This window comes from Garra rufa, chromosome 3 (genome assembly GCF_049309525.1).
Source record: "Garra rufa chromosome 3, GarRuf1.0, whole genome shotgun sequence".
In the NCBI taxonomy this organism is placed as follows: domain Eukaryota; kingdom Metazoa; phylum Chordata; class Actinopteri; order Cypriniformes; family Cyprinidae; genus Garra; species Garra rufa.
This window is the reverse complement of record NC_133363.1, coordinates 28,779,623-28,794,106: the sequence shown is the minus strand read 5'-3', so window position 1 is coordinate 28,794,106 and position 14,484 is coordinate 28,779,623. Positions and strand designations below refer to the sequence as shown.

The 14,484-nt window shown below is 37.0% G+C and overlaps 1 protein-coding gene across 2 annotated transcripts in view; it reads right to left on the bottom strand.

Annotated features, from left to right (window-relative positions):
• Positions 1-14,484, bottom strand: part of itfg1 (integrin alpha FG-GAP repeat containing 1) — a 214,244-nt gene that overhangs the window by 123,547 nt on the left and 76,213 nt on the right. For both annotated transcript variants that reach the window (XM_073836919.1, XM_073836920.1), the window contains exon 9: positions 1,718-1,812. In XM_073836919.1, the coding sequence (XP_073693020.1) occupies positions 1,718-1,812 (95 nt within the window). The remainder of the gene's footprint in view (positions 1-1,717; positions 1,813-14,484) is intronic.

Sequence of the window (14,484 nt, the reverse complement as noted above, 5' to 3'; positions counted from 1 at the left end):
AAAATTTATTGGCAATTTAATAAAAGTTTAACACAAATTACATTTGTGACCCTGGACCACAAAACAGTCATAATTAAATTAGCATTTCATATTTAAATAGTATTTTTGGAGCTTAATATTCACAGACACTATCACATTTTGATTTAAGTGTACTGAGCTACTTTTGGTTTATTCATCCAAAATCTGACGTGACATTTCACATTTTACAGTCAGTAAATTCCATTTTATGACTGGAGTCTGCTATTTTGTCCGCATTTTCCGCATTGCAGAAATCATAGGGCCCTATATATGGTGCAGCCAGTATTGCTCAATTCCTGTAATGAATGGCTCTTGGAGTTTGGTAAGTACATTTTAAAATATTTTATGACCACAGTCACTACTCCAGTTTTCAATGTCACATAATTCTTCATTCTAATATGCTGATTTGATTCTTAAAGGGGTCATCGGTGCCCATTTTCCACAAGTTAATATGATTCTTTAGGGTCTTAATGAGAAGTCTATAGCATACTTTGGTTAAAATTTCTCAATGGTAGTGTAAGAAACACTCTTTTTACCTTGTAAAAATCAGCCCTTATTAGAGCGAGCTATTCTGTTGCATGTTCCTTTAAATGCTAATTAGCTCTGCTCATCCAGTGGGATGACGAGCCGTAATGTTTACTTTAGCCGCATTTAGCTGCAAAACTTGCTAACTAGCACATTATTAAGAAAGGCCATTTGCAAATATGCATAAAAATCCCTTATACTCACTTCTGCTGTGGGTGAAGCTGCATCACGAATGATTTGCACAAACATAGACACATATGTAGATCGGCATCAGTGCTTTTCTTTCAAAAACTAAAGTAACGTTAGTCCTCTGAGTCTTCAGCGGCTCAGATGGGAGTAAATGACTACTGCTATGTTCATTATTACATCCAACAACAGAACACCTCAATCGCTCAATCAGAGACATTCTTGTCTTCCCCTGCACCTGAGTCGACACAATGGCGATCGGAGTCGGACTGTTTCAGCTCGGTGAGGGCGGGTCTAAGGTAAGGCGTTTATGTCAATCAACTATCGTGGGAGCGGCCTCTGTCGGTGTGCCGTCACACCAAGAAGAAGCTGAGAATGACCCGATTTTAAAAAGGGGGTATTACTTTAAAATATTAAACAAATTTATCTTGTATTTTTATCATTGTAGGGTGGTTGTGTACAAAAACTGCCCACACACAATGTTCAAACAACATGTAAAAGTGAGTTTTGAATCCGATGATCCCTTTAAGAAACACTTATCATCAACGTTGAAGACAGTTTGGGTCCTTATTTTTCAGGATTCTTTGTTAAAGAATAGAAATTTCAAAAGAACAGCATTGAAACAGAAATCTATAACATCTTTACTGTCACTTTTGTTCAATTGCCAAGTTAAAGTATAAATTTATTTAAAAAAACCTAACTTTTGAACAGCTATGTACCCAAATGAATTTGAATCAAATTAACTTGAATCAAATCGAGAGATTGAGAGTCAAACTAAATCAGAAAATCAGTATGAATGCCCAGCTTTACAATTGATCCATCTCTCAAATTTATCCATTAGTTTTAGAAGTGACAGTGACAAAATGTTTAAAATAGTCCTGTCACTGTCCTCACAGCAGCTCTGAGTGCTCACTGACTCTGCAGATGCAAACGGATGAAAGGATAGGATGGAAGAGTGTGACAGAGTAATAACGGAGGGCTTGTGTACCTCTGTCCCTCCAGACTTTGCCAGGTAAATTGCACTTCTATCACACGATTTATCCATGCAGACCGGCAACAGGTGGTCCTGGGAGCCGTCACCGTCTGAGGAAAAACAAAAAGAGGGAGAGTGAGTGAGTGAGGAGATCAAATGAGGTCTATGATAGACTAATGCATCTTTTTATTTGGTTCCTAATGCTCCAGAAGCCAGCATATGGAGATAATATCATGTGATCTGGAACATGTGTAATGAAGTGTGTAGCAGCCTGGTGCATAGCAGTTTGTCCTGGTGTCAAAATCCCGTGCCCGAGTCTTTATTCCTTCATGTTTACCATTTGCATGCTTGAGACAAATACCTACTACTCATATGAAATATTAACAAGTCAGGGAAATGAATAAAATAAATCAAGAACAGAAAAAGCAACTCAAAAATGAAGACTGAATAGTGGAAAGACAAGAACTGGAGGCAGAGCAGTGGGGAGAAAGAGAAAAGGAGATATGCATTGACATTCATAGCATCTACCACACACCAAATAGCCACGTAGATCAAACCGGCAGCCTGCAGAGAAACAGAAAATTACACGCAAACACACACACAAGTTTATATTTCTATCATGGTGGGGAATTTCCACTTTCGGATTCCTGTAGTGCAAACTGTAAAGCATGATGTTCGCAATGTCAAGGTCATGGGTTTAATAAAATAAAAAGGCCTTTATATTGCCAGTATAGCAGTATATTGCGACACAACCGTATTGTCGCAATATTGACCGGTTTAAAAAAAAATGAAATATTGATATCATGTTAATATTACACCATAAACCAGCACCAGCAATTTTGGATGACAGTCTAACATATTAGATTGTGGTATAACACTGGTTGCCACCTGTCAAAAAAACTGAAAAAAGAAGATGCAGTGTGTAGCTAATACTGCCACACAAAATCATTTCGGAGCAGATGACAGATGAAAGCGAGACACTCTACCCACACCCGAAAAAAGTTAGCTCACCATTGTGGGAGTTTTTTTTTTTGGATTCTGTTAGACACCCCAGTCTGCAGGAAGTGACAATAAACAGTAAGCAGTCACAAAAGGCAGTAATAACACTAAGCAGCCTGTTCACCCACTTTTACCTCCATCATCCTGTAAATTTCACTAACCTTGGTAGAAGGTTATACTTGAAATGGGAAATGTTACATTAAGGTCGCAGTTGTCTTGCTAAATCTCCATTATTATATTGTTCCCCTCAAAAATTGTAAATATAACACAATAACACTGTTATTGTGAATTCTTTTGGCCATGATAATCATATAATGAAAATCTGATACTGTGACAGTGCTAATAAATACAGTGAGGAAAAAAATATTTGATCCCCTGCTGATTTTGTATGTTTGCCCACTGACAAGAAAATGATCAGTCTAGAATTGTAATGGTAGGTTTATTTGAACAGTGAGAGACAACAAAAACAACAAAAAATCCAGAGAAACATTTTGAAAAAGTTATAAATTGATTTGGATTTTGTTTTGAGTGAAATAAGTATTTGACCCCTTCGCAAAACATGACTTAGCAAAACCCTTGTTGGCAATCATAGTGGTCAGATGTTTCTTGTAGTTGGCTACCAGGTTTGCACACATCTCAGTAGGGAATTTGTCCCACTCTTTGCAGATCCTCAAAGTCATAGTTTCGAGGCTGACATTTGGCAACTCAAACCTTCAGCTCCATTCAAAGATATGGCCAGGCCAATCCAGGACCTTCATGTGCTTCTTCTTGAGCCACTCTATTGTTGCCTTGGCCGTAGGGCTGGGCGATATGGCTGAAAACTATATCACGATATCAGTGTTTCATATCGGTCGATATCGATAATTATTGATATTTTTATGACCCATTTAAAATAAGGACCAGGAGAAAAATATATTACACTCAAGCATTTTTATTTTAAACTTAACCTGCCTCTGATCATAATCCCCTCAGTTATTAAGACAGAAATGTCAACAACCATGGAAAACTCAAATAATTAAAATGTAAACATAAGTCTAATGTCACAATATACACTTAATTATCTCTTAATCCTCAATTTAAACCCCATTCATTGTCGAAGAAGTGAATGGTCAAGCTAATGTATGGCCCAGAAGTACGGCTTGACCACAGGTCAGTTGTTGCAAAGTACTTGGCTGATAATATTTATTTCTGCACAGATTGCTGGTTGCCAGTAGCCAACATTACTTCTTTCCCGGTACTTTAGCCTATACTTTGTGTAATAACAAAAATATTTATTTAAGTGAAAAAATAAGTCCAAAACTTTCAACATTTTGAACAACAGGGCCTTACAATCTTTTTTTTTTTTTTTTTCAGAAATTCTTGTTTTAATTTTTCTGATAATCAAATGAAAGCAAAATCACTGATTTATTTTTAAAAATAAAAATAAATGGAGATTTACTGTTAAAATTAATACACAGAAGAAAAATTATATTCAGTTAAAAAAAGGTTTAATAATAATAGTATTTTTTCAACAATTAAGTGGTGACTCTTTAATTTTATTATTTTATCATATATATTGTTTTATGTAAATATTTAAATGTGAACATATAAACACCTACATTATACTGTACAAAGTAATACAAGACTAATATTGTTCTGTTACATGTTAAACCGTACTTTTATTTTGACAGGTTGCCGTGAAGTTTCAGTGTGTAATACAGTATGAATGATGCTAGTTTCACTAATGAAACGGTAAAATTGACAAAAAAGTGACACTCACAGCAGCTTTGGAGATGTATTTATTGGAGTTTGTCTGTTCATGTGAGATGCAAAGGCCAAAAATTAGCGGGAGCGTCACGTGTGCAGTATGCACTTTATTTTATAGTGAAAATAAAACGCGTCTCCTCCATTCATACATATAGAGGCAAACGGAACATGCAGGATTCTTATTGAAACGGTCTTTTTGCATTTCAGTTTTCACAAACACTAGTCCATATCGCGATCTGAATTCATTAACAGACCAACTTTTGATTTATTGGTCCAAAAATCGACGAATTCCGCGGCATTCCGCCCTATAGTAAAGTCCGTTTTTATGAATGGAGTCCGCGATCCCGTCTGTGAGGAGACATTGTAAACGCGCGATCATGTAGAGACAGAAATCAAATGCCGTCGTGTAAATAAGATAAATAACATAAGGCTATTTAGTTTGTTTAATACAACAACATGGACCCGTTCTGTAGGAAAGATAATCTTAACTTCTATTGTGATCCGGCGCTATGAACTGAACGTTAAAGGGGGGCTGGGCGGGCCGACGAAGAATACAAAATATCGAACGTTTTATCAAACAAATTTTTTTATTGATATCGATCTCTTGTCTATCGCGATATATATCGTTATCGTTTTATCGCCCAGCCCTACTTGGCCGTGTGTTTTGGGTCATACCATCGACGACCCATTTTCAATGCCCTAGCTGGCTTCAATGCCCTGGCCCTGATGGTACATGACCCCATCCACAGTCCCTTTGATGCAGTGCAGTTGTCCTGTCCCCTTAGTAGAAAAACACCCCGAAGCATAATGTTTCCACCTCCATGTTTGACGGTGGGGATGGTGTTCTTGGGGTCATAGGCAACATTCCCCCTCCTCCAAACACGGAGAGTTGAGTTGATGCCAAAGAGCTTGATTTTGGTCTCATCTGACCACAACATTTCAGATGTTCATTGGCAAACTTCAGACAGGCCTGTACATGTGCTTTCTTTTGGGACTTTGCGGGCGCTGCAGGATTTCAGTCCTTCACAGTGTAGTGTTACCAATTATTTTCTTGGTAACTATGGTCCCAGCTAAATTGAAACTCCTGAATGGAAACTCATTGAAACTTCACAAGGTGAGATCTTGTACAAAGCCCCAGACCAAGGGAGATTAACTGTTATTTTATGTTTCTTCCATTTGCAAATAACTGCACCAACTCTGGTCACCTTCTCACCAAGCTGCTTGGCGAAGGTCTTCTAGCCCATTCCAGCCTTGTGTAGGTCTACAATCTTGTCCCTGACATCCTTGGAGAGCTCTTTGGTCTTGGCCATGGTGGAGAGTTTGGAGTCTGATTGACTGATTGCTTCTGTGGACAGGTGTCTTTTATACAGGTTACAAAACTAAATTAGATAAACTAAACAACTAAACTAGATTAGGAGCACTCCCTTACATACACCTTGCAGAGTCTGCAAAATGTAAATTTTACCAAAATAAGAGGGATCATACAAAAAGTTATTTTTATTTAGTACTGACCTGAATAAGATATTTCAAGAGAAAATAATAGTTGAATTTATATAAATGACCAAGTTCAAAACTTTACATACATATATACATTTTTTTTTGTTTAGTGATAGTTGTTTATGAGTCCCCTGTTTGTCCTAAACAGTTAAACTGCCCGCTGTTTTTCAGAAAAATCCTTCAGGTCCCACAAATTCTTTGGTTTTTCAGCATTTTTGTCTATCTGAACCCTTTCCAACAATGATCCATCTTTTCACACTGAGGACAACTGAGGGACTCATATGCACCTATTGTTAGAAGGTTCAAAAGGTCACTGATGCTTCAGAAGGAAAAACGATACATTACGAGCCAGGGGTGTAAACTTTTGAACAGAATGAAGACGTGTACATTTTTCTTATTTTGCCTAAATACCTTTTTTTTTAATTAAGTATTGCTGTTCAGAAGCTACTTGTTTCCCAGAAGACAAAATAAGTTAAATTTACCCTGATCTTCAAATCAAAAGTTTTCACCTCTCTGCTCTTAGTGTATCGTGTTTCCTTATGAAGCATCTTTGAGCTTTTGAACCTTCTGTAATAGTTGCATGAGTCCCTCAGTTGTCCTTAATGTAAAAAGATGGATCTCAAAATCATACAGTTATTGTTGGAAAGGGTTTTAACATACAAAAATGCTGAAAAACCAAAGAATCTATTGGACCTGAAGGATTTTTCTGAAGAACAGCAGGCTGTTTAACTGTTCAGTACAAACAAGGGACTCATGAACATATATTTAAAAATTGCAAGATTCTGCAAGGTGTGTGTAAACTTTCGACTTCAACTGTATTTTACATGTATTGAGACCAATACATTACAAGAAAAATATACAAAGAAAGTTTTACACAGAATTTTGCCTTACAAAAAATGAATAAGCTGAAGGGGAAAGTGGAAAGAATACAAATGCACTTTTGAACAGACAGACTACATGTTGCAAGAAAAGAAAGACCAGAACAAAATAATAATTCTGACCAGTCTTTAGAGAACCGAATGAAACAGTAATAAAGAAATTCAGTAAATGTGTTATTTTCATTGTGTTAATATATTTAAAATGGACAAGGGATGCAAAATTCACCTTTACATGGTGTTTGCATATAAATGTGTCTTAGCAGTGTGTGGACACAACAACCCTACAATGATAAAAATCCATTCACTCCTTTTTTTAATCCCCAAAAAATCAAAACAATCTCAATTATCAAGCATTTTGATTTTCTGAGCAATATGACGTCATATGATATCTCAAGCCTCAACCTACGACCACTGACGGACTGTCCTGTATTAGCATATTTCCGCCCTCAGCCAGTTGTGCGCTGTCCGCCATTTTCTGCGCACTCGAACAGCTGTAGGAGTCTTCACTTTCCTATTGGTGCTGGGATTTGAGGGAGGCGGAGCGAAAGTCCACAACACCAAACCCCTGACGCTGATTGGTTGGAACACTGTTTGTTTATGTGTGGAAAGGTTGGTAGTGCCGAATGTTTTTTTGGCATATCTCGGACCCTAGGCTGACCAGAGAGACACGGTTTTTTCACAGACAATTTATGGGGCAGGCAGCGAGCGGATCGTGAAGAAAGGTCAGCTGAATTTGACACTTTATGTTTCAGGCTAGAAATCGCTGATACAACCTTTAAAGAGCCATGCACCGAAATAGTTTGCTGTGAACAGAGCTGTTTTGACAAACAGGTGTTGTTGTACACGATCACTGAGGAATTTTAACCAAAGTATGTTGCAGACATTTCATTAAGATCCTAAAGAATCATACCAACTTATGAAAAATTGCCATCCAATGTTTAAATAATGTCTTCAGGTTTTAACTCATCTCTCATAGCCCAATGAAAGATTTAGCAAAATACTAACCTCCAGTTTGAATCAAGACGGTACTTAGTATGTTGAATAAGCCAAAGTTTTGTGTGTCGAATCCCAGGAGCGTAGCTGACTTAAAGCTGGGGACTTTGTTCTATAAAATATAAGCAAAACCTCATACATACAGTATACCCTTATCACCACCAATCAGAGTACAGCTGCCTTCCATTCTTGAGATAAAGAATCTGTGCTGCTTTTGTTTTCTGTATTTTAAGAGTTTTCTCTCTCAGTACAACAGCAGAAGGAGAGAGTGAATGTGACTGTGTGTGTGTCTGTGTGAGAATCAAAGCATGTGTAAGCGTACGGTAGGAGTACGAGCCAGTTGCTTATTGCCACTAATGACTTCAGGTTTCTGCTATACAGTACACATGCACACGTCTAGTAGCTGTAGAGAATACAGCAAAAGCCCTCCATCACACACACACACACACACACACACACACACACACACACACACACACACACACACACACACACACACACACACACACACACACACACACACACACACACACACACACACACACACACACACACACACACACACACACACACACACACACACACACTGAACTTGTTTATGTCACGATGACTGGGCGTTAAATGCCACATCACATTACATGTGGCACTGACTTCAAGCAAGAGAAAAAAAATAGTAAAAGAGGACATCTCTGCCATTCGCTACCTCTGACAGCGCCCTAGTATTGAATATCATTCAGCTAATGAATAATGCATTTGGCTGTCACATGTAAAAAAAGAAAAGAGCAATTACCATCCTGATAGAGCAGATGGAGAATTTTGTCTAACATATGTTGTGCATTCATAATGACACGTCCATGTCAGGACTGACTACATTCTGACAGTGCACATTCATGAATTATAATACTTTTGCACTGTACATGTGTTGGAGTGTGACTCTTGCAGTTCTGATCAAGTCTCATCTGCATTCTGAACTGGACATTAGTGTCCAACCTTTATTGTACTTTTTTTTGGTGAAAAATCTATAACAATAATGTTGTCTACAAATTTAAACTAGACAGCCAAAACAATTGATGCTGTTAATCACTAAATATAAAAATACAAGATACAAGAGAGAAAGGTATCTGAGAAAGTCACAGTCACAGGTAAGACTTGAACCTGTATTACTTGAGTGATCATCTGCCACTACAACAAATGTTTTGGAACAGCAAGATTTTTAATGTTTTTTTAAAGACGTCTCTTCTGCTCACCAAGCCTGCATTTATTTGATCTGAAGTACAGCAAAAACAGCAACAGCAACAATTTTGAAATATTTTTACTATTTCAAATAACTGTTTTCTATTTAAATATATTTTAAAATGTAATTTATTCCTGTTTTTTAAAGCTTAATTTTTAGCATCATTACTCCAGTCAAATGATTCTTCAGAAATCATTCTAATATTCTGATTTTGCTGCTCAAAAAACATTTATTATTATAATTTTTTATGTTGAAAACAGCTGAGTAGATTTTTTCAGATTTCTTTGATGAATAGAAAGTTCAGAAGAACAGCATTTATCTAAAATAGAAATCTTCTGTAACATTTAAAAATGCCTTTATCATAACTTTCTTATCAATTTAACATTAGCATCCTTACTAAATAAAAGTATTCATTTTCTTTAAGATACTGACTCTAAGCTTTTGAACAGTATAGTGTTTAATGTTATAAAGGATTTTTATTTCAGATAAATCAGATAAATGATCTTAGGATCTTTCTATTCATCAAAGAAACCTAAAAAAATTCTACTCCGCTGTTTTCAACATACTAATAATAATAATAAATGTTTTTAAATCAGAATATTAGAATGATTTCTGAAGGATCATGTGACTAGAGTAATGATGCTAAAAAATCAGCTTTTAAATCACAGGAATAAATTACATTTTAAAATATATTCAAATAGAAAACGGTTATTTTAAATAATAAAAAATACTTGACTTTTTGCTGTACTTTGGATTAAAAATTTAGGCTTAGTAAGCAAAAGAGACTTCTTTAAAAACTTCTTTTTGTCTGGTAGTGTAACTATTTCCCATTTTAAAATATTTTAAAACACAAATTATTCCTGTGATGCCACAGCTGAATTTTCAACAGCCATTACTCCAGTCCTCAGTGTCACACGATTCTTCAGAAATCATTCTAATACGCTTAATTAGTTGTTCATGAAACATTTCGGTGGATTCTTTTTCTTTTTCAGGATTCTTTGATGAATAGAAACAACATTTATTTGAAACTGAATATTTGGTTACAATAAAAATGTCTTTACTGTCACTTTTGATACATTTAATACATCCTCGCTGAATAAAAGTATATAAAAAAAAACACATCATACTGATCCCAAACTTTTGAATGGGGGACATCACAAGGACAAAAGATAAACACTGAGAAAAAAGATTTTTTCTTCACAAAACCAAGTATAGCTGTTTGTTTAATCCTTAGTGTCAAAAAAAGTGCTGCCAATCAGAATAAATAATAAATAAAAGAGAATAAAATAATGTGATTTCAAAGTGGTCTTTAAAAGCTGTAGAAGCAGAGCTTTCAATTTTTCTAGTTTATTACCTTGTGTTACCTCAAACTAAAGAAAAACAACAACTTCACCCTTATATTCCAAGTAAAACTAGACAAACAGAACACTTTTGAACTCTGAAATTTCTAATCTGCATGTCTGAAACGTACATCAGACCACATTCAGACAGCAGCAGGAAGTTGGTTCACAGTAACATCACTTCTTGGCAGGCTTAACACGATAAAACATCTGCTACTGTATGAGATCAGTTCTGTATCAGCTGAGGTGGGAGAGACCTAGGGGTGGCCGATATGACCAAAATCTTATATCACGATATGAGTCATTTTATTTTACGGTAACAATATATATCACAATATAATTATTTTTGCTTTAAAAAAGGCCTTTATGCAGGGTTCCTACACATTTTCCATTTAAAATTCCATACTCTTCCAGACTCAAATTTCCAAACCTCTCAGTAGATTTGCAGACCATTTTTAACATAAATGGTTCATGGAACATTATTTTCAGCTATTTTCAGAAACTACATTAACAAGGGAATTTTCTGCATGCTTACGCATTACAGTTTCTAGTTTTATATAATGTATTTCCTTTGTGTATCACTGCCATCTTACCATGAACTAAATGAGAGCCTGGATGCACATCAATTAACAGAGATCTACTTGCTCAAAATTTGGATTTTCTTATAGTAATACCTCTAATATGACAATATCAAGGCCTAATGTCCAATTTAACACATCCTCAGTGGCAGTGGGGAAACTATAATACAAAATGGGCTGATGGAGAAAATTTGGCAAGTTCAAGGGTCTATGAAAAAAAAAAGACTTGTACTGTATTTTTTATAAATTTTTTAATTTGACTTTCATTAGGGCAGTATGCCATATTTCAAGGCCTTTTTAACGCATAGTCTGTGGTGGCCAAGAAACCACACCGTGAAAAGGGCTGATGGCACAATAGGTGAATCTGCGTGCATTGTTCAATATGCTAAGTTTAATGGTTTCTTGTGCACACATAAAAGTCTATACATTTTTTTACTTTCACAAAGGTCCCTGAGGCTATGTAATAAGGTGCTAAGAATATAGTGAGAAGAATCCCAAAAAGCTTATAATCTACATTTTGCATAATGAAAAGTGCACACTGAATTTATTCAGTCGTATTTGACAATCACTGTAGAATCACTAAACAGCTGCCATCCTCTACAATAAATTTATTTTCATTAACTTCTTGATTTCCTATTATAAAAAACTAAATAAAGGCAAAAGTCTGGAAACAAATATTTTCCATACTCTGCTTTCCATGCTTTTTCAAACCCTGTAGGAACCCCGTTTAAGCTAGTGAAATTTTTTGATACCATAGAAATTTCATAATTCTTGTCACCAGTGTTCTGCTGCGTTCCAGGCAGGTTTTTTAACTGGTAAATCACCACTTCAAACCACGACTCACGAATTTGTAGCGTTCCAGGCAAGTCACGCAAAAACTGCCTGGGCACATTTATGAATTATTATTATTTTTATATTATTATTAATTTGATTGCAACGTTATATTGTCCTAAGCTCTATTTTTCCACCGTGTGCTACTTGCATAAACACTGCATCCATTAGGGCTGACTTTGTTGTTTCGCGGGCTACTGTATGTGACGTCAGAACTCGGAACTGGGAGTACATCGATCTAATACGAGTTCACGGGTGGGAAGTCACGGGTTTGACTGCCGTTCCAGTGCACTTTCACTGGTAGAAGTTTGGAAAAACATGGGTTACGGGTTGTCTGGAACGCGGCATTAATATCACAAAAAACTAATACTAGCCTAAATAAAAAAAAAAACTCAAGCACACTGAATTACAAGCATTACCCTAAATAAGTAATAGACCTAAAATGCATTTATTGTCTACTAAGTATAGTTCAAGTCATGTCTTACATGCAAAATATTTAAAGTGTACCTAAAGTATACTTCCTATATTTTAACTTTAGCACAATCAGCTAGTAGTTGTAGCTGAAGTTGGACTTCAGCACTACTTCTGCACAATTAAAATGCATTAAGTACAAAATTAGTTGTTCCAATTTAGCAGGCTTTAAACTTAGTATAAAACTACAATTGCAGGGTACTTTTTATTAAGTATGTAATATGTACAGTGAGTGAAAAAATTATTTGATGCCCTGCTGATTTTGTACGTTTGCCCACTGACAAACTGTGTTTTGGGTCATTGTCATGCTGAAATACCCATCCATGACCCATTTTCAATGCCCTGGCTAAGGGAAGGAGTTTCTCACCCAAGATTTTATGGTTCATGGCCCCATCCCTTAGCAGAAAAACATCCCCAAAGCATTCCACCTCCATGTTTTACAGTGGGGATGGTGTTCTTGGGGTCATAGGCAGCATTCCTCCTCTTCCAAACACGAGTTGAGTTGATGCCAAAGAGCTTGATTTTCTGTGTGGTCTCATCTGACCACAACACTTTCACCCAGTTCTCCTCTGAATCATTCAGATGTTCATTGGCAAACTTCAGATGGGCCTGTACATGTGCTTTTTTTGAGCAGGGGGACCTTGCGGGCGCTGCAGGATTTCAGTCCTTCACGGCATAGTGTTTTACCAATTGTTTTCTTGGTGACTATGGTCCCAACTGTCTTGAGATCATTGACAAGATCCTCCTGTGTAGTTCTGGGCTGATTCCTCATCACTCTCATGATAATTGAAACTCCACGAGGTGAGGTCTTGCAAGGAGCCCCAGACCGAGGGAGATTGACAGTTATTTTGTGTTTCTTCCATTTGTGAATAATCGCTCCAAGCTGCTTGGTGATGGTCTTGTAGCCCCTTCCAGCCTTGTGTAGGTCTACAATCTTGTCCCCGATATCCTTGGACAGCTCCCTGACATCCTTGAACAGCTCTTTGGTCTTGGCCATGGTGGAGAGTTTGGAATCTGATTGATTGATTGCTTCCGTGGACAGGTGTCTTTTATACAGGTAACAAGCTGAGATTAGGAGCACTCCCTTTAAGAGAGTGCTCCTAATCTCAGCTCGTGACCTGTATAAAAGACACCTGGGAGCCAGAAATCTTGCTGATTGACAAGGGGATCAAATACTTATTTCACTTTTTTGAAATGGGTTTTTCTGGATTTTTTTTGTTGTTCTGTCTCTCACTGTTCAAATAAACCTACTATAAAAATTATAGACTGATAATTTCTTTGTCAGTAGGCAATAGTGATGCGCGGATGGTGGTTATATCCACGGGCACTGCGGATAATCCGCGGGTCGGGTGGGTCGGGTAACAAAAAAATGCATTCTGATTATTTGCGGGTGGGTCGCGGGTGGATGAGATAAATCAATAATGATGCAAATATTAACTACATTTTCTAAAACTTGAACGTGTTTTAAATACGTTTTTCAACAAGGCAGGCGATTACTTTTGTGTGTGTGTTTGCCTGTTCGAGAAGATTTTGGTGACAGAAACGGTGACATTCCATATAGAGTTTGAAGGGAGTTATGCCTGTGCTAATGCTATTGAGTAGGGCTGTGCAATAAATCGCATGCGATTATTATGCGTATCTCATCAGTAAAGCCGGTTCTGTGATTAGTAGTAAATCTCCATCACCTGCGTTCAGATGGAGCGGTATTCAAAACACTGAGCCGTAGATCACTGAAAAGCTACGCAATATCGCGTTCAAAATCGCAGATGAATCGCATTAGATTTTGAACGCGATATTGCGTAGCTTTTCAGTGATCTACGGCTTAGTGTTTTAAATACCGCGCCATCTGAACGCACGTGATGGAGATTTACTACTAATCACAGAACCGGCTTTACTGATGAGATACGCATGACAATCGCATGCGATTTATTGCACAGCCCTACTATTGAGCACGGTAATGCAGTGGTGTAGTGCATTGGTCGGCTTTGCGTTTACCCACTTCTCTGATGTACATCATTCAGTAGAGTTCTGCATTAGCCAAAATCATGACAGTCCAACACAATTATTCGCTAAAAACACCCAGTAAAGACAGTGATGTGGTCAGGACCGTGGCGGCTTCTTTTGAAATATAGGCTATTTGAGGATGTTGCCTAATGCGCCCACTCTGTCCACAGATGCTGCCTGTTCATTCATACGCGAGAGCATGTCAGGCTAG